At 42.6% G+C, this 21,384-nt stretch overlaps 1 protein-coding gene across 29 annotated transcripts in view; it reads left to right on the top strand.

Moving 5' to 3' along the window:
• Positions 1 to 21,384, top strand: part of RBM6 (RNA binding motif protein 6) — a 136,238-nt gene that overhangs the window by 29,504 nt on the left and 85,350 nt on the right. For 25 of the 29 annotated variants that reach the window (XR_010155210.1, XR_010155212.1, XR_010155211.1 and 22 more), the window contains 2 exons: positions 2,898 to 2,987; positions 6,198 to 6,267. The exons of 2 other annotated variants lie outside the window; for them this stretch is intronic. Coding sequence is in view for 5 of the 27 variants with exons in the window: in XM_016941128.4 (XP_016796617.1) it covers positions 2,898 to 2,987; positions 6,198 to 6,267 (160 nt within the window). In the remaining 22 variants the exon portion in view is untranslated. Of the gene's footprint in view, positions 1 to 2,897; positions 2,988 to 6,197; positions 6,268 to 12,414; positions 12,542 to 21,384 lie in introns of those variants that run through there. 2 more of the 29 variants (XM_063805806.1, XM_063805805.1) reach the window with 2 other exon arrangements.

Here is a 21,384-nt window from a genome sequence, read left to right on the forward strand (position 1 = left end):
CCTCAACCTCCTGAGTAGCAGGGATTGCAGGCATGTGCCACCATGCCCAGTTAATTTTTGTATTTTTAGTGCAGATGGGGTTTCACCATGTTGGCCAGGCTGGTCTCGAACTCCTGACCTCGTGATCTGCCCACCTCGGCCTCCCAAAGTGCTGGAATTACAGGCATGAGCCACCGTGCCTGGCCAGTTTATTTTTTTTTTTTTCATTTTATTTTTATCTTTGCATAAGCATTAGTAAGCAAAATTTGTATTCAGGAGTGGAATGTAGGAATGTAAATCTCTAGAGAAAAGGTCCTCAGCTCAGATCATATATATGTGTGTGTGTATATATATGAATATATATGTATATATATATATATATTTCTTTTTTCTTTTATTCTTTTCTTCCTGCTTCACTTTCCGTTTGTGTATATATGTGTGTGTATATATGAAGGAATTATATATATATATTTGAGACACGGTCTCGCTCTGTCACTCGGGCTGAAGTGCGGTGGTGTAATCATGGCTCCTTGCAGCCTTGACCTCCCAGGCTCAAGCGATCCTCCCACCTCAGCCTTCTGAGTAGCTGGAACTACAGATGTGCGCCAGCCACTATGCCTGGCTAGTTTTTTTTTTTTTTCCTTTGAGAATGAGTCTTGCTCTGTCGCTCAGGCTGAAGTGCAGTTGTGCGATCCCAGCTCACTGCAACCTCTACCTCCCGGGTTCAAGGGGTTCCCCCGCCTCAGCCTTCAAGGAAGCTGGGACTACAGGTATATTTCACCATGCCTAGTTAGTTGTTTTTTTTTTTTTTCTTTTTTGAGATGGAGTCTCACCGTGTTGCCTAGGCTGGGGTGCAGTGGCACGATCTTGGCTCACAGCAATCTCCGCCTCCCGTGTTCAAGCAGTCTTCCTGCCTCAGCCTCCTGAGTAGTTGGGACTGTAGTTGTGCACCACCAAATCTGACTAATTTTTGTATTTTTTGTAGAGATGAAGTTTAGGCATGTTACCTAGGCTGGGCTGGAACCCCTGATCTCAAATGATCCACCCTTCTCAGCTTCCCAAAGAGCTGGGATTACAGGCATGCACCACCATGCCTGGCCAGCAATTTTTGTATTTTTTTGTAGACAGAAGGTTGCAACATATTTCCCAGGCTGGTTTCAAATTCCTGGGTTCAAGCAGTCCCCCCACCTTAGCTTCCCAAAGTGCTGGGATTACAGCAATGAGCCACTGCCCCTACCCTTTTGATGTGTGTTTATTCATTATTTTGTTTTATGATGCTGATTTACATGCCTTGGGATAATTTAGTTTGAAAGTATATGTCTTTGGGAGTTGACTCTTGCAACTCTCGCTTAGTTAGACCTGTGATTGTTTAGGGATCATTTTCTTATTTAAATTCATTGAGAGAATACTTAGGAGTCTCCCTAGTTGTGAAGAGCTGATATTAATGTTGCAACTATCCTCTTGCAGCTAACGTAATTAACTTAAATGTTAAACTTCTTGAATATATGATTTAAGCAAGGAGGGTTATATTGGTAATTTTACAATGAAGGTATTCTCTTTTAAAGTAGATTTGGCTGGGTACAGTGGCCTATGCTTGTAATTTCAGTGCTTTAGGAGGCTGAGGTGGGAGGATCACTTGAGGCCAGGAACTTGAGACCAGTGTGGTGCAACCTCAGGAGAGAATGTGAGGGTGGGGAAGAAAAATAAGGCCAGGCACAGTGGCTCATGCCTGTAATCCCAACACTTTGGGAGGCAAAGGTGGGCAGATCATTTGAGGTCAGGATTTCAAGACCAGCCTGGTCAACATGGTGAAACCCCATCTCTACTAAAAATAACAAATATTAGGCCAGGCGTGGTGGCTCTTGCCTGTAATCCCAACACTTTGGGAAGCTGAGGCAGGTGGATCATTTGAGGTCGTGAGTTTGAGACCAGCCTGACCAACACAGAGAAACCCCATTTCTACTAATAATACAAAATTAGCTGGGCGTAGTGGTGCATGTGTGTAATCCCAGCTACTCGGGAGGCTGAGGCAGGAGAATCCCTTGAACCTGGGAGGCAGAGGTTGCGGGGAGGCAGAGGTTGCACTATTACACTCCAGCCTGGGCAGCAAGAGCGAAACTCCATCTGAAAAAAAAAAAAAAACGAAAACCAAAACCAGCCAGGTGTGGAGGTGGGCGCCTGTAATCCCAAATACTTGGGAGGCTGAGGCAGGAGAATTGCTTGAACCTGGGGGGCAGAGGCTGCAGTGGGCTGAGATTGTGCCACTGCACTCCAGCCTGGGCGACAGAGCGACACTCTGTCTCAAAAAAAAAAAGACATTATCTAGTCATCTTCTCTCACCAGAGGTATGAAGTACTGCTAGTTTACAGCCCATTCTCCAGCTCTCAGACCAGGGAAATTTTTCTTTTTTTTTTGAGACGGGGGTCTCGCTCTGTCACCCAGGCTGGAGTGCAGTGGCACAATCTTGGCTCACTGAAACCTCTGCCTCCCAGGTTCAAGTGATTCTTACGCCTCAGCCTCCTGAGTAGCTGGGACCACAGGCGTGCACAGCACAGTTGGCTAATTTTTGTATTTTTAGTAGAGACGGTTTTACCATGTTGGCCAGGCTGAGAAAATTACTGCTTTGAGACTATGTTAGTGTGTCTTTCTGGTTATTAAAGTCTTACTCAGTCTTGTCTCTCGTAATGTTTTGCTTTACTTTGAAGACTCTTTCAGTGAGACTTGGTCTTAGCACATTTACATTCTTATGATTTGAAGTCACATTCTGGCACTCAGAACAATAGAGAAAATTGTAATTTTTTATATCTTCACGTGACATGTCATTATCATTTTTGATCCTGAGTGGCTAAATTTCATGTTGATTTGTGTTTTGTACAGTAAAGTATATTTGTGAAATAATTTTTCATTCTCAATTTAAGGATCAAGATTATAGGACCGGCCCAAGTGAGGAGAAACCCAGCAGGCTTATTCGATTAAGTGGGGTACCTGAAAATGCCACAAAAGAAGAGGTAAGGCATGTCTTCTCTCCTGTTTCTCTGTGTCAATTAAAAATTAAAAAAACCTTTTAATTTGAAAAATTGTAGATTCACAAGAAGGTGCAAAGAAATGCACAGAGAAGTCTTGTGTATTTTTTTCCCATCTTCCCTCAGTGTTAATATTTTGCACAACTGTGGTATAGTATCTAAACCAGGAAATTGACCCTGGTATAATACATAAAGTTTATTCAGATTTCACCATTTATACATGCACTCACTGAGGTGAGGTTAAAAAAAATTATGACAAATGATTGCTCTCTTTAGACCTGATCACATCCTTTAGAGCATATTATTTCTGGAGTACGTACATAAGGATGCAGTTTATTTACAATGGTAAAAACTAGAAACTGCCTAACTGCCCTGTATCAAAGGATTGGCTGACTAAATTAAGTCTGAACTTATGGCAGTGCTCGCTCTGTGCCAGACATTGTGTGATACTTACAAGCATTAGTTCATTTAATTATCACATATTTAATATAATCACTCTAAATATTAAGCATTACTGTATGTAATTGTTCTAGATACCGAGTGACACAGCAGTGTATATTATCAAGTCACTGCCTCCATGGATAATGAAAAAGCAAGCAAAAGGATTACACAATTTTAGTCAGCAAATAAATACTCTGAAGAAAACTAAAGTACAGGCGGGGCATGGTAGCTCGGCCTGTAACTCGGAGACAGAGTCTTGCTTTGTCGCCCAGGCTGGAGTGTGTGGCGCGACCTTGGTGCACTGCAACCTCCACCTCCCCAGTTCAAGCAGTTCTCCTGCCGCAGCCTCCCGAGTAGCTGGGACTACAGGCACACACCACCACACCCAGCTAATTTTTGTACTTTTAGTAGAGACGGAGTTTCACCACATTGGTCAGGCTGGTCTTGAACTCCTGACCTCAGGTTATCTCCCTGCTTCTGCCTCCCAAAGTACTGCCATTACAGGCATGAGCCACCACGCCCAGCCCATTTTTGATTTTTTTGAGGCAGCGTCTCACTTTGTTGCCCAGGCTGGAGTGCAGTGGCACAATCACGGCTCACTGCAGCTTCTACCTCTTGGGCTCAGTCGATCCTACCACCTCAGCCTCCTGAGTAGCTGGGACCACGGGCATGCATGCTAATGGGGCTGTTTTTTGTATTGTGTAGTTAGGGAGACATCACTGAGGAAGAGGCGTTCGAGCCCAGGCTTGAATGCCGTGAGAGAACAGTTTATATGAATATGGGGAAATGAACTGCCCAGGCAGTTCATGCTGAGGAAGTGCTGTGGCCCTGGACTGTAATGAACCCAGTACATCATTTTATATTTAACACATGAGAAACTAGACACTAAAAGGTTACACAGCAAGTGAGCAGAGAGCTTGGAATGCACACAGTATGATTTCAGAGCTTAAGCCTTTGAAGGTTATGCTCTTCTGCTTTTCTTTTTTTTTTTTTTTTTTTTTTTTGAGACAGAGTCTCACTCTGTCACCCAGGCTGGAGTGCAGTGGCGCGATCTCGGCTCACCGCAACCTCTGCCGCCAGGGTTCAAGAGATTCTCCTGCCTCAGCCTCCCAAGTAGCTGGGATTACAAGCACCTGCCACTGCACCCAGCTGATTTTTGTATTTTTAGTAGAGATGGGGTTTCACCATCTTGGTCAGGCTGATCTTGAACTCCTGACCTCAAGTGATCCACCCGCCTCGGCCTCTCAAAGTGCTGAGATTACACGCATGAGCCACCGCGCCCAGCATTTTGTTTGTTTGTTTGTTTGTTTTTGAGACAGAGTCTTGCTCTGTCACCCAGGCTGGAGTGCAGTGGCACAATCTTGGGTCACTGCAACCTCCGCCTCTCGGGTTCAAATGGTTCTCCTGCCTCAGCCTCCTGAGTAGCTGAGACTACAGGCATGTGCCACCACGCCTGGCTAAGTTTTTGTATTTTTAGTAGAGACGGGGTTTCACCGTGTTAGCCAGGATGGTCTCGATCCCCTGACGTCATGATCCGCCTGTCTCGGCCTCCCAAAGTGCTGGGATTACAGATGTGAGCCACCGCTTCTGGCCCTGCTTTTCCTATGTACCTGAGAATTTTTAAATATTTATTTATTTATTTTTGAGACAGGGTACTCCAGACTGGAGTGCAATGGCCCAATCAAGGCTCACTACAGCCTCAAACTCCTGGGCTCAAACTATCCTCCCAAGTAGCTGGGATTATAGGTGTGAGCCAGTACTCCTGGCTAATTTTTTTTTTTTTTTTGAGATGGAGTCTCGCTCTGTCGCCCAGGCTGGAATGCAGTGGTGCGATCTTGGCTCACTGCAAGCTCCTTCTCCCGGGTTCACGCCATTCTTCTGCCTCAGCCTCCCAAGTAGCTGGGACTACAGGTGCCCGGGTTCACGCCATTCTTCTGCCTCAGCCTCCCAAGTAGCTGGGACTACAGGTGCCCGCCACCACGCCTGGCTAATTTCTTGTATTTTTTAGTAGAAACGAGGTTTTACCGTGTTAGCCAGGATGGTCTCAATCTCCTGACCTTGTGGTCTGCCCACCTCGGCCTCCCAAAGTGCTGGGATTACAGGCATGAGCCACCGTGCCCGGCCAATTTTTTTTTTTAAGATAGTGTCTCGCTCTGTTGCCCAGGCTGGAGTGCAGTGTCATGATCTCAGCTCACTGCAGCCTCAGCCTTCCAGGTTCAAGTGATTCTCCTGCCTCAGCCTTCCAAGTAGCTGGGATTACAGGTGTGTGCCACCACACCAGGCTAGTTTTTGTATTTTTAGTAGAAATGGGGTTTCACCATGTTAGCCAGGCTGGTCTCGAACTCCTGACCTCAGGTTATCCACCCGCCTTGGATTCCCAAAGTGCTGGGATTACATGTGTGAGCCACCACGCCCGGTCTCTCCTGGCTAATTAAGAATTTTTTTTTTTTTTTAGAGATAGGGTCTCACTATGTTGCCTAGGCTTGTCTCAAACATGTGGCTTTAAGCAATCCTCTCACCTTGGCCTCCCAAAGTGCTGGGATTATAGGCAGGAGCCACTGCATCCCGCCAATTTTTGAATAATTATGTTCTACTCATTCAATATGTGAATGCCTTGAGTGTTCATAGTTTAACTTTGCTTTTCCAAAGTAATCATGGCTTTAAATTATGTATGATAAAAACTGTTAGGGAAAATCTGACATTCAGTGTTTGATTATGATTTGTATCATTTGTATAAATGCCATATTTTTGCAGATTCTTAATGCTTTTCGGACTCCTGATGGCATGCCTGTAAAGAACTTGCAGTTGAAGGAGTATAACACAGGTGAGTTTCTTGACTTGCATATGGCCTTGGGTTAGGAAGGGTCTTTGTCAGATCTCTGCATCATGTGCTACTTAAAATTTGTTTCAAGAAACCACAATTAAAATTTCCAGAAGCCTCCCATTGGTGCCTCCAAATAACAACCAGCTTTAGTTTTAGCTGTGGTTCTTTGTGGATGTTTGTCCACACATGGGTGATGAGGATGCATGTTCCAGTTCTTCTGAATGCCTGTGATATATAGAGTGTTGCAGCAATTGCCTTGAATATATTTTATATAATTATTAAACTTGCTATGCATGTTCTTCATGGTGGTGGAATGTTTATGCTTGAGCCTAATAGGATTTAATAAGCTTGTTGTATGTAAAATTTTACATTCATTGCTTCAGTAAAATTTATGACTTCCCAGAGAAATTGTACAAATTAGTGGTTTAATTTTCAGTTTTGCTTTGAGAATGGAGTCCTGTTACAGTTATTTTGTTGAAATCCATGAATAGATCCAGAAGAGCTTTCCCTTTGACATCTGTTCTGTGGTCTGAATGGTAGATTAAACTTTTCAGAATATCCTCCTAGTTGTATTTCACAGCACCAATTTCAGTCATTTCCTTTAAATCTTACTACAGTAAAAGTAGGCAAAGGTGAAATGCCAATAACTCAAGGTTTTTGACCGATATTTTTAGAACTATGTATTAATAAGTTTATTTATTTAAAAATAAAGGTAATCTTTAGGTGACCTATTTTGCAGAATTTTAAATGGAAGGGAATAGAGCATGAGTCTTCACAGAACTTAGAATTTCAGTAATTCAGTTAAAGACATCTTCAAGTAAGAACATGTCATATTTTGAGGATATAATTTACTATTAGCAGTTTATCATGGGATAAAAATTTTGCATTAACTAGATAACTTCTTCAGAATGCTTCTGCAGAGGAAAATTATCCACAAAATAAATTTTGGTGCTTGAAAGAATATGGTGTTAAGTTCAGAAATAATTTGTTCTGTAATTTGAGAACAAGCTCGGAAGTATTATTTCTCAGAGAGCCAATTATTTATTTGTTTTAAAAACATCAACCCTGAATTTGTGGAAGCATGAGTAAGAGTAGATATATTATTATTCTTGGTATCTCACTTATGTTGGTTATATTTATTTTTTGCATATGCCTTATACATGCTTTCTTTGGGAACTCAAGGTAGAATTTACAGGCTGGAGATGCTTTTTAACTCTCAGGATAATAACCTCAGTCTTGTTTCATGAACTGTGCTTTCATTAAGTATTGATATGTTTAGGAAAGGAGATGTCTTAATATTTAAATAGCAGTTCAAACTCCAGTTTCTTTAGTATTCATTGACTTTCTAATTGTCAAATTTGTCAGGACAGTAAAAATTATATTAACATATAAGGTCTAGAGAGGAAGTTCTTAAATTTGCCGATTGTGGTAGCTATTAGAATTGGCAGACTGAAGACATTGATACACATGGGAAATCATTCAGGGCAGTGCTTAAAAATAAAACGAAAAATACCTTTCAGCAAATACAATCTTTTCTTGGCATTCTATTAAGTTGTGTTTTTTATTTTTGTTTTTTAGTGAAAGAATTGGATTGCTAGTTTCATGTTATTTATATTACATCTCTATGTGACAAATAGGATGAACTTTTGACAATATCAGCCAGATCATGTTACTCCCATGTCTAAAACCCTCTTAGGGCCTTCATCTTCACTTGGAAGAAATTCCCAGCTTCTTCTTTTGTCTTACAAACCCATGCGTGAGCTGACCCTTGGCTGTTTGATCTCATTCAGTACTGCCCTCCACCTACCCTATTTTGCTGTAGCCACACTGAGCTTTTCTCTTGTCTTTGACCAATACAAACTTCTTTCTGTGTCAGGGTCTTTGCACTACTCTTCTCTCTGATCTTTACTTGTCTTCTGGGGTTTAGTTCTTGGCTTCAGTTTCACGTCTCTGAGGCCTTGTGTCACCCTCAAATCTAAAATCATCGGGCAGTTGTTTTCCATCATATCCTTGTTTGGATCTATCACTGATTGGATATTTCTATCACTGGTATTTTTCAGTTGGATCTATCACTGATGTATCACTGATCACTGATTGGATTGAATCTGTCAGTGATATTGGATCTATCACTGATATTTTTCTCCGTGGTTTTGTGTATCTTATTTCTCTCACTAGAGAGGAATGTCAGCAGGAGCCTTATTCCTTCTTGTTTCCACCAGTGCTTGACACTCAGTAGGTTCCCTATATGCATGGAATAGATTATTATTTATGGTGTATGTGAAGAGCAGCTGTGATTTCCCCTCAGGTGAGGAACATTAAAGGGTAGTGTAGGTTTCACAGCAGTGCAGCTTAGGTCTTACATATCTGTTGAAGAATATGTCTTGGAACAATCAGATGTTCTAAGAACTATAGTGTTTACTGTTAAAAGATCATATGTGGTAGTCAGGCATGGTGTTGCACACCTGTAGTCCTAGCTACTTGGCAGTCTGAGATGGGAGAATTTTTTGAGCCTGAGAATTTGAGATCAGCCTGAGCAACATAGCAAGACCTTGTCTCTTAAAAAGAAAAAGAAAAAAAAATGTGAATCTTAGTAGTAACAGTGACTTTAAAATTTTTTTTTATAAGAGAAAGGGTCTTACTCTGTTGCCCAGGTTGGAGTGCATTGGTACGATCATAGCTTACTGTAACCTCAAACCCCTGGGCTCAAGTGATCCTTCTGTCTCAACCTCCAGAGTATTTGGGACTACAGGTGCGTACCACCATGGCATGCTAATTTTTAAACTTTTTGTAGAGGTGCGGTCTCACTATGTTTCCCAGGCTGGTCTTGAACTCCTGGGTTCAAGTGATTCTCCTGCCTCATCCTCCCAAAGTGCTGGGATTACAGATGTGAACCAGTATGCACAGCCAAAAAGGTGACATTCATAGGTGAAAACTGGTAATAAATATTTTAGGCTGAGTGATGACCTGCAGACACCATGCAGGATGGATATTGCTCATAAGAGGGGAATTGTGGAGTACAGTCTGTCCTGTTAGTTGATGTAATGGAGGGCTGATCTATAACACAGGAGAGAAGATTAACGCCTCTTCGTTGACTCTAGTAATGTATTAGTGTAATTTTTGTCTCCTCTAGAGCTGTATAAGTACAGGGTCACAATTTTATCTAGAACCTGTGAGGTTAAATGAGCTTATGAATTTTTCAAGTTATAGAAATGTAGTTTACATAGATCATATGGGAATTATATCTCCCAGGGGAATGTGTACTCAGACATAATACTTATGCTGCAAAATTATTAATATTCTCACTAACAGGAGTAAATAAAGACTCATAGTATAGGCCAGGATTTGCCTCAAAATGAGTTTGTTGAATTTTACCAAAAAACTTGACATTTATGGGATTTTGGAATTGTAGATAAGAGATTTTGGATCTATATATGTTGTGTATATTTGAATTTTTCATTTGCCATTTACAAATACATTATAACCCCATGAATTGTAAATTACCTTGAATTATATGATTATTTCTGGAAAAAGTACCAGGAGTAAAATGTCTTTTGGTGACTAGACAAACTAGTATATATATAAAATGGAATACTTCTCAGCAATGAAGAAGAAACTACTCATGCACCTAACAACATGGATGAATCTCAATGGCAATATGCTGAGTGAAAGAAACTAGACTCATAAGGATATATACACTACCATAAGGAGGAATGAAATACTGATGTATGCTACAAGTTGGATGAACCTTGAAAACATTATAAAAGAAGCCAGACACAAAAGACCAAATATTGTGCAATTCAGTTTATATGAAATATCTAGAGAAGGCACACCCGTAGAGATAGAAAGCAGATTGGTGGTTGCCAGGGGCTAAGTGGGAATGGGGAACGACTCCCTAATGGTTATGGTACTTCTTTGGGGCTGATAAAAGTGTTCTGGAACTAGGTAGTAGTGATGGTTGCATGACATTTTGAATGTACTTAATGCTCCTGAATTGTACACTTTAAAATGATGCATTTTATTTGATGTGTATTTGCTTACTTTGTTTTTTTTTTTTTTTTTTTTGAGATGAAATCTTGCTCCCGTCGTGTAGGCAGGAGTGCAGTGGCATGACCTCGGCTCACTGCAACCTCCACCTCCCGGGTTCAAACGATTCTCCTTCCTCAGCCTCCCAAGTAGCTGGGATTACAGGTGTGTGCCACCACACCTGGCTAATTTTTTGTATTTTTAGTAGAGACGGGGTTTCGCCATGTTGGCCAGGCTGGTCTTGAACTTCCGACCTCAGGTGATCTACCTGCCTGGGCCTCCCAAAGAGCTAGCATTACAGGCGTGAGCCACTGTGCCCAGCCAGCTTACAATTTTTTAAAAAGGCTACATACTATATGTGTATGTGTGATTTCACTTATGTGACATTCTGGAAGGGACAAAATTTTAGGGATTGGAAATAGTGGTGGCCAGGTTATTGGGGGAGGAGTTAACTATAAAGCGGAAGCATGAGGGAATTTTTGGGTATAATGGAATTGTTCTATATCTTGATTGTGGTGATGATGTATCAATGTTAAATTCCCCGAGTTGATAACTACTGTGGTTATGTTAGAGAACATCTTTTTTCTTTTCTTTTTTTTTTTAAACGGAGTCTCGTTTGGTCACCCAGGCTGGAGCGTAATGGCGCGATCTCAGCTTACTGCAACCTCTGCCTCCTGGGTTCAAGCAATTCTGCCTGCCTTAACCTCCTGAGTAGCTGGGATTACAGGTGCCTGCCCCTACTCCTAGCTAATTTTTGTATTTTTTTTAGTAGCGACAGGGTTGCGCCTTGTTGACCAGGCTGGTCTTGAACTCCTGACCTCAGGTGATCTGCCCACCTTGGCCTCCCAAAGTGCTGGAATACAGACGTGAGCCACCATGCCCGGCTGAGAGTATCTTTATTCTTAGAAAATACATAATGAAGTTTTTAGAAGTAAAGTACTGTGATGTATGCAGCTTTCTCTCATGGTTTCGAAAATAATACTTGCTATAAATGGAGAAGGAAGGAAGAGAGTATTGATAAAGTAGATGGATCACAATGTTATTAATAGTTGAATCTGGGGCCACACGCGGTGGCTCACGCCTGTAATCCCAGCACTTTGGGAGGCCAAGGCAGGTAGATCATCTGAGGTCAGGAGTTTGAGACCAGCCTGGCCAACATGGCGAACGAAACCTGTCTACTAAAAAATACAACAATTAGCCGGGCGTGGTGGCGGGTGCCTGTAATCCCAGCTACTCAGGAGGCTAAGGCAGGAGAATCACTTGAACTCGGGAGGCGGAGGTTGCAGTGAGCCAAGATCACGCCATTGCACTCCAGCCTGGGCGACAGAGCAAGAATTCATCTTAAAAAAAAAAAAAAAAAAAAGTTGAACCTGGGTAAAGCATATATGAATCTTTTCCCTGTACTATTATTATTGCAATTTTTTTGTAACTTGGAAATTATTTCCAATAAAAAGTTGAAAAACTGACAAAACTGATTTATTTTATTTTATTTTTTATTTTTTTGAGACGGAGTCTTGCACTGTCACCAGTGCTGGAGTGCAGTGGCGCGATCTTGGCTCACTGCAACCTCTGCCTCCTGGGTTCAAGCGATTCTCCTGCCTCAGCCATCGGAGTAGCTGAGATTATAGGCGCCTGCCACCATGCCCAGCTAATTTTTTGTATTTTTTAGTGGAGACGAGGTTTCACCATGTTGGCCAGCCAGGTCTCAAACTGACCTCATGATTTGTCCACCTCGGCCTCTCAAAGTGCTGGGATTACAGGCATGAGCCACTGCATCCGGCCTATATTTTATTTTTAAATGATCAGCAGAAACCTTGTAAGCTGAAGACTGCAATCAACAGCTTATGTCAAGTAAACTATAGAGCAGTGGTTCTCAGAGTGGATCCTGGACCATCATCATCTCTTTACCCCCTGGGAACTTGTTGGAATCCAAATTCTTAAGCCCCATCCTAAACCTACTGAATCAGAAACTCTGGGGTGGGGCCCAGTAGCCTGTGCTTTTAAGAAGTCCTCCAGATATTTTTAATGTACCCTGAGGACCACTGGCAGTAGATAAAGTGTTTGTTTAGATTCTTTATTCTAGAACTTTTGTATAGTTTAAAAGTGACTTAATAATAAGCAAGTGGACCTTCTGTAAGTAGACAAAGCTAATGCTTATGTGCTTTAGGAGCCAGTGCTGATCACATGCCTTGCCTACCTAATATCAGTTCTCCTGCTCTGCATAGCAGGAGAAGGAGCTGGAGTAGTGTTGGTACTACCTTATGACTTTAGTTATATGTAACTAAGGACATATAACTTAGTTGTTTTTTCTGTTTATATATAGTATACTTCCTCCAGAGATCTTGGAATGGTTGTAGATCTTCTCATTCACACAGTGTTTCTGTGACATATGAATGCAGGCAGAATTGCTTTTGATTTTTAGGTTTGTTTGCATACTACGTAGTATATAAGCTTGCTGTGATATTTTTCCAAAAGGGATTTATATCATTTAAGCAAAAATGATACAGCTTCTGGATTATGTTTCCTAATAAGGCTCAAACATAGAAAGTAATTATAGTAACTGAAGTGCTACAGAATTACTTTAGTACTGGTTTATTAACTAATGTCACAAAGTTAGAGGATTACTAAGGTGGTGTTAGTAGAAAGAAGCAATATCTTGCTTTAGCCCGTCAGTGTTCATGTGGTGAATGGACAGTCTGTGTATTCTTGGGAAGGAAAATTCTTCTTGGAAAGTGAGTATTTGCAATGACTAGGTCAGTCACTTGGTCTGTTGCCTGGCATTTTGGGTCTACTGAAAGTGACGTTGTAGCAAAGGCCCTGTACCTTCTGCATTTCTTTTCTTTTCTTTTTTTTTTTGGTAGAGACAAGGTCTTGCTTTGTTGCCCAGGCTGCCCTTGACCTCCTGTCAAGCAGTCCTCCCACCTTAGCTTCCTGAGTAGCTGGGACTACAGGCGTGTGCCACCATGCCTGGTTAATGTAAATTTGTTTGTTTTTTTTGAGACAGAGTTTCACTCTTGTTGCCCAGGTTGGAGTGCAGTGACGTGATCTCAGCTCACTACAGTCTCTGCCTCCTGGGTTCAAGCGATTCTCCTGCCTCAGTCTCCCAAGTAGCTGGGCTTACAGGCACCCGCCACCACGCCCAGCTAATTTTTTGTATTTTTTTAGTAGAGACGGGGTTTCATCATGTTGGCCAGGCTGGTCTTGAACTCCCGAGCTCAGGTGATCCACCCACCTCGGCCTCCCAAAGTGCTGGGATTACAGATGTGAGCCACCGTGTCTGGCCTATTTTTAAATTTTTTTTGAGACAGAATCTCTCTCAGTCACCCAGGCTGGAGTGCAGTGGTGCAATCTCAGCTCACTGCAGTCTCTGCCTCCTGAGTTCAATTCTCCTGCCTCAGCCTCCCTAGTAGCTGGGATTACAGGCCTGCCATCGTGCCCAGCTAATTTTTGTATTTTTAGTAGAGACAGGGTTTCACCATGTTGGCCAGGCTGGTCTCAATCTCCTGACTTCAGGCAATCCACCTGCCTCGGCCTCCCAAAGTGCTGGGATTACAGGCATGAACCACCACGCCTGGCCTAAATTTTTTTTTTTGTAGAGACAGGGTCTCACGCTGTTGCTCAGGCTGGTCTTACACTCCAAGGCTCAAGCAATCCTCCTGCCTTGGCCTCCCAAAGTGCTGAGATTACAAGTGTAAGACACTGAGGCCAGCTGCCCTTTACATTTCTTAAGGGTAACAGGCTCATGTCCTTTCATTATTCACAATTGAAATATTTTGAGTCTTTACTTCTGTGTCAATATAACAGAAGTAACTTCCTTATGAAGAAAATTCCAGAGGGAATCTTTCAATGTAGGGATAGAAATCCATTGTGAAACTCGAGAATTGACACTGATGATATAAAACATGCACAGTAGCCGAGTGTGGTGATGTGTGCGGGTAGTCTTAGCTACTCAACAGTCCGAGACATGAGCTCAGGAGTTTGTGACCAGCATGGGCAATATAGTGAGACTCTGTCTCAAAAAAAGGAAAAAAAAAAGTGCATAGTTTATGGTATCCCAAGTGGAGGAGCTAAAGACAGAATAGCTTAACATCATTTAGAAAAAAAATTATAATTGAAAAGTGCAAATACACATTTTGCAGTGTTTTTGGCATTTACAAAATATGTAAACACTTTTAGTTTCTTAGGGAAAAGATGACGATAGGCTGATTGAAAAATATCATTTTTACTTGTCACATCTCTAAAACAGCAGAAGTTCTTGTTTTTAACCAGGAGTCCTATCAGGTTTGATACAACCTTCGGGGAGGATGTGGCAGTTGAAATTTAAGGAAACTTAGTTTCCTTAAGGTGGCTGAGCTTAAAAAATCAAAATGTTTAGGAAGGCAGGAGACACTAATAGGGCTGGGCTAGTCTTGTGGAGGCAGTGGATGGACGCTTTGGCTGGCCTAGGGAAGAATCTGTGATTCAGTGCTGCAGGGATCAGGTGATCCTGGTGAGAGAGGTCCTGGAACAAGGGTTAATTTGGTCATTTTTGGAATGACCTGGGATTTGGCTTATTTATTTTATTTTTAAAATTTCCCTTTGGGCACAGTGGCTCAAACCTGTAATTCCAGCACTTTGGAAGGCCAAGGCCAGTGGATCACTCAAGCTCAGGAGTTCGAGACCACCCTGGGCAACATGGTGAAACTCCATCTCTCCAAAAAAAATACAAAAAAAATTAGCTGGATGTGGTGGTGCATGCTTGTAGTCCCAGCTACTTAGGAGGCTAAAGCAGGAAGATCACTTGAGCTAGGGAGGTGAGGGTGGAGGTTGCAGTGAGCCAAGATCATGCCACTGCACTCCAGCATGGGCAATAGAGAGAGACCTTGTCTCAAAAAAATAAAATGGTGAATGTAAAATAAAATGGTAGCTCACGCCTATAATCCTGGTACTTTGGGAGGCCGAGATGGGTGGATCACTTGAGGCCAGGAGTTACAGACCAGCCTGGTCAATATGGCAAAACTCCATCTCTACTAAAAATACAAAAACTAGCCGGGCTGGTGGTGTATGCCTATAATCCCAGTTACTCAGGAGGCTGAGGCAGAGGTCACAGTGTGCTGAGATCACATCACATCACATCACATCACATCACATCACAACATAACATAAATTTTCAAGGCAGAAATCTTGTAGTCAGCCTTACTGTTTGTTGACAAGGACACGGTCCTGAGCACAGAATTCTCGGCAGTTGATAAAGCCAAGAAGAAGGATACTAATTAAAGAAATTTTCAGATTTTGCATCTTCTGGCATCTCAGCTAAATGGCTCTGAGGAAGAGGATGCCAATTACCAGTTTTGAGACACAGGCAGGTTATATTCTTTTCCTGAAAACCATTTAGCTGAGATGGAATTTGCCTCTCTGAGGTTGGGGAAGGTGTTTGAACTCTGTTTACAGCCCTCTGTCAGTTCCACTGCCTTGCTGAGTTCCCTCACCCTTCTTTAGATAGAATTGCTGTTGGCTTCTATAGTCCTCACTTACCTCTTTTGCCAAATGCTCAGGTAGCCTTGGCTGAGTCTTCCAGGTTTGATAAGGCTGTATGGGGCTTCCTATGCCTTTTGGTAGTTAGAAGCCACTGAAGAGGTACTTCTGCTACAGTGACAAGAAGAAAAGGGTCATTACTCAGCTTGTATAGTGCAAGGGCTGCTTGACTCCCAGCTTCAGTCTAGGCAGGGGAATTTATTTATATAATTACCTTAAATGAGCACCAGATAGAGGCCATCTATAAAAACTGTTTACAGGATTTAAAAATACATTGACATTGGCTTCTTCCTTTAACTTTCTGCTTGCAACAGAACATCTGATGCGACCTATGCTGCTCACTGTTTCTAGGTTACATTCTCTACCCTTGCAGTGTAAATTAATTTTTGCCTGGTTCCATGTTTCTTGCTTAGGTTATCTCTTAGGTCTTCTGTCTGATTTAAATATAAGCCTTCTTAGGACTAGATAGTGGTGATGGTTGCACTACTTTGTCAATATACCACTGAATTGTATGTATTCACTCTTTTAAGAATGAGTTTATTTTTATTTTTATTTTTATTTTGAGACGGAGTCTCGCTCTGTCGCCCAGGCTGGAGTGCAGTGGCGCGATCTCGACTCACTGCAAACTCTGCCTCCTGGGTTTACGCCATTCTCCTGCCTCAGCCTCCCGAGTAGCTGGGACTACAGGCGCCTGCCACCACGCCCGGCTAATTTTTTGTATTTTTAGCAGAGACGGGGTTTCACTGTGTTAGCCAGGATGGTCTCGATCTCCTGACCTTGTGATCCGCCCACCTCGGCCTCCCAAAGTGCTGGGATTACAGGCATGAGCCACCATGCCCGGCCTTAAGAATGAGTTGATTGTTCTTAGTCTCAGTTGAGTACATTGTGTTATGTATAGAAAATGTTATATTTTCATTTTTAAAAATTATTATTATTATTTTGAGATGGGGTCTCACTTTGTCACCCAGGCTGGAGTGCAGTGGCACGGTCTTGGTTCACTGGCAACCTCCACCTCCCAGGTACAAGTGATTCTTCTGCATCAGCCTCCCGAATAGCGGGAATTACAGGCGCCTGCCACCAAGCCTAAGTAATTTTTGTATTTTTTTTTTTTTAGTAGAGACGGGGTTTCACCATGTTAGCCAGGCTGATCTTAAACTCCTGACCTCAAGTGATCCATTCGCCTCAGACTCCCAAAGTGCTGGGATTACAGATGTGAGCCATTGCGCCCAGCCCATTTTAAAAAATTAAACTGGCCTGGTGCGGTGGCTCACGCGTGTGATCCCAGCACTTTGGGAGGCCGAGGCGAGCGGATCATGAGGTCAGGAGATCGAGACCATCCTGGCTAACACGGTGAAACCCCATCTGTACTAAAAAATACAAAAAATTAGCCAGGCGTGGTGGCGGGCTCCTGTAGTCCCAGCTAATTGGGAGGCTGAGACAGGAGAATGGCATGAACCCGGGAGGCAGAGCTTGCAGTGAGCCGAGATAGCGCCACTGCTCTCCAGCCTGGGCAACAGAGCAAGACTCCGTCTCAAAAAAAAAAAAACAAAAAAAAAAAACCCAAAACATTAAACCATACTCTCTAACTGTGAAGAAGTTGTGATTTATTCTTTAGTGTTACCTGCCATTCTTTTTGTCTCTTTCTCTCTCTTCTCTTCTCCTCTCTTCTCTTCTCTCTTCTTCCCTCCCTTCCCCTCCCCTCCCCTCCCCTTCTCTTTTCTTCTCTTCTCTTTTCTTTTCTTTCAGAGTTTTGCTCTATTGCCCAGGATGGAGTGCATTGGCATGCTCACGGCTCACTGCAGTGTCAACCTCCCAGGTTCAAGCTGTCCTCCTACCTCACCCTCCCTAGTAGCTGGGACTATAGACATGCACCACCATGCCTAATTATTTTGTATTTTTTGTAGAGACGAGGTTTTGCCATGTTGCCCAGGCTGGTCTTGAACTCCTGAGCTCAAGTGAGCTACCTGCCTCAGCCTCCCAAAATGCTGTGATTACAGGTGTGAGCCTTATTTTATTATTATTTTTTGGGACAGAGTCTCTCTCTGTCCTCCAGGCTGGAGTGCAGTGGCACGATCTTGGCTCACTGCAACCTCTGCTTCTCGGGTTCAAGCAATTCTCCTGCCTCAGCCTCCTAAGTAGCCTCCCAAAGTGCTGGGATTACAGGCATGAGCCACCATGCCTGGCCTCTGATGCATATATTTTTTAAAAATAGTATTTTCCACCTTACAGTGTATTTAAGAGTTTGTAAATTTCCTTTTTTTTTTCTCTTTTTGGAACAGTGTTGCTCTGTTGCCCAGGCTGGAGTGCAGTGACATGATCTCGGCTCATTGCAACCTCCGCCTCCCAGATTCAAGTGATTCTCCTGCCTCAGCTTCCCGAGTAGCTGGGATTACAGGTGCCCGCCACTACGCCCAGCTAAATTTTTTGTAATTTTAGTAGAGACAGGTTTCACCATGTTGGCCAGGCAGGTCTCGATCTCCTGACCTCAAGTGATCCGCCCACCTCGGCCTCCCAAAGTCTTGGGATTACAGGCATAAGATACTGTGCCTGGCTGAGTTTGTAAATTTCTTTCTTTCTTTTTTCTTTTTTTTTGAGACAGAGTCTTACTCTGTCACCTGGGCTAGAATGCAATAATGCGATCTCTGCTCACTGCAACCTCTGCCTGCTGGGTTCAAACAATTCCCCTGCCTCAGCCTCCTGAGTAGCTGGGATTACAGCCGCCTGTCACTATGCCCAGCTAATTTTTGTATTTTTTGTAGAGATGGGGTTTTGCCGTGTTGGCCAGGCTGGTCTAGAACTCCTGACTTCAGGTGATCCACCCACCTTGGCCTCCCAAGCGTGGGGATTACAGGTATGAGCCACCACGCCCGGTCATCAAAGAGAATGTTTTTAATGATCAGGAGCACTTTGAGATGTTTAGAACAATCTGAAACCTGATTTCCAAGCCATCTCAAAATATACTTTGGTAATCAAGACAGGGAAATGATGGTGTTATATCATTTGTGGGACTCTACTGATTTTGTTGAGTATTGGTTTTGCTGTGGGATTCCTTGTTCTCTTGGTTGTGTTGGGCCTACTGCTTTTTAAAAAAGTATTTTGAGACAGGGTCTTACTCTGTTGCTCAGGCTGGAGTGTAGTGGCGCAGTCTCTTGTCTCTGCAACCTCAATCTCCGGGGCTCAAGGGATCCTCCCACCTCAGCCTCCCAAGTAGCTGGGACCACAGGTACCCACCATCACACCTGGCTAATTTTTGTATTTTTTGTAGACATGGGGGTCACTGTCTTGCCCAGGCAGGTCTTGAACTCCTAAGCTCAAACAACCGTCCTGCCTTGCCCTCCCAAATTGCTGGAATTACAGGTGTGAGCCAGTGCGCCTGGCCTTCTTTTTTTTTTAAACCACTATTTTTTAGAACTAGATTTGGCCTGGAAAGAGAAAAAAGATATTCCTCGACTTGATCTATATATTTTATGGTTCATTCATTTGCTTTAGAGGTAGAAGGAGCAGGAAAAAGTACAACAAAACAAAATCTTCCCTTTGTCTGGTGTTTAATTTGAATGCCCACAGATGCTTTTGCATTTATTAGTAGTGAGTTTTCATAATTATCAAATATGTAGTAGAAAAATCTGGCTGTGCATGGTGGCTAATGCCTGTAATCCCTATATGCTGGGAGGCTGAGGCAGGTGGATTTTCTGAGCTCAGGAGTTCAAGACCAGCCTGGGCAACATGGCAAAACCCCATCTCTGCCAAAAATAAGCTGGGTGTGGTGGCACACGCCTGTGGTACCAGGTACTCCAGAGGCTGAGCTGAGAAGATTGTGGAGGTTTCAGTGAGCCAAGATTGCACCACTGCACTCCAACCTGGGTGACAGAGTGAGACTCCATCTCAAAAAAAAGAAAAAAAAATCTCCTTGTCCAGGAGCTGTGTTGAGTGGGCTGTGGACTAGCAGGAATTCATAGCTCTGGTGAAAGATGACTAGATAATGTCATTTTTTTTTTAAAAAGTCCCTGAATGATTGTGACAGGGTAGGAAAATCATCACATAGCAAAATCTTCATTAGATTTTCCCTAATGACTTATCAACTGGGTTTGTGCACCAAACGAAACAACTTCCTGCCTTTGTTTGTCTGAAAGTCAAAGAAAATATTATTCAGGTATATTATATTGTACTCCATGCTACAGAAGTTTCTGGCAGCAATATAGGTTATATGCCAATCAGTTAAATAATATTTGTGGGCCAGGCCCGGTGGCTCATGCCTGTAATCCCAGCACTTTGGGAGGCCGAGGCGGGTGGATCACTTGAGGTCAGGAGTTCAAGATCAGCCAGGGCAACATGGTGAAACCCCATCTCTACTAATAAAACAAAAATTAGCCTAGTGTGGTGGCACACGCCTGTAATCCCAGCTACTCAGGAGGCTGAGGTAGGAGAATCGCTTGAACCCGGAAGGTGGAGGTTGCAGCTGAGATTGTGCCATTGCACTCTAGCCTGGGGCGACAAGAGCGAAACTGTCTCAAAATAAAGAAATAAATAAATAAGTAAATAAATAAATAATAATAATATTTGTGTAAGTACAGGGATATGTTTCTTCAACTCCAAAGTATGAGTTAACGTGCATATGCCAACTCTAGAAATAAAGTATTAAGTCAAACCTCCCAAGAAAATTTCCCCAAAAAGGTGCTAACAGACGTTATTTTATTTTATTTATTTATTTTGATACAGAGTCTCTCCCACTGTCACCCAGGCTGGAGTGGTGCAGTGGCATCATCTCGATTCACTGTAGCCTCCGCCTCCCAGATTCAAGCCATTCTCGTGCCTCAGCCTCCCTTGTAGCTGGGATTACAGTTGCCCACCACCACGCCTGGCTGATTTTTGTATTTTTAGTAGAGATGGAGTTTCACCATGTTGGCCAGGCTGGTCTCGAACTCCTGACCTCAAGTGATCTGCCCGCCTTGGCTTCCCAAAGTGCTGGGATTACAGTTGTGAGCCACTGCACCTGGCCTTTTATTTTAATTTCTAAAACTATGGAGTAATACTACATTGAGGGAACAGAATTTTCTATTCCTTCATTTGTATTATTATTAAATACAGTCATGCATTGCATAATGACAGGAATACATTTTGAGAAATGGATCAAGTGATTTTTTTCATTGTGTAAACATCATAGGGTATATTTACACAAACTAGATGTTATAGCCTACTGTACAGCTAGGCTATATTGTATAGCCTGTTACTCTTCGGCCACAAAACTGTACAGTGTGTTACTGTATTGAACACCATAGGCAATTGAGACACAATGGCATTTGTGTATCTAAATATAGAAAAGGTAATGCATTGTGCCACCAAATCAACAACAGCTATGATGTCACTGGGTGATAGGAATTTTTCAGTGCCATTATAATCTTATGGAACCATTGTTTCATATGCATGCAGTTTGCTGTTGATCAAAATGTAGTTAAGCAGCACATGGCTGTAATTAAAACACTATTGTTTGTTATAATAGAAAATAAAATTTTTCTTTTTAGCCTCTGTATTAATAAAGAGCACTAGAAAGTACTTTGTTTATCAGACAATGAATATGTTTGA

This window comes from Pan troglodytes, chromosome 2 (assembly GCF_028858775.2).
Source record: "Pan troglodytes isolate AG18354 chromosome 2, NHGRI_mPanTro3-v2.0_pri, whole genome shotgun sequence".
Classification (NCBI taxonomy): domain Eukaryota; kingdom Metazoa; phylum Chordata; class Mammalia; order Primates; family Hominidae; genus Pan; species Pan troglodytes.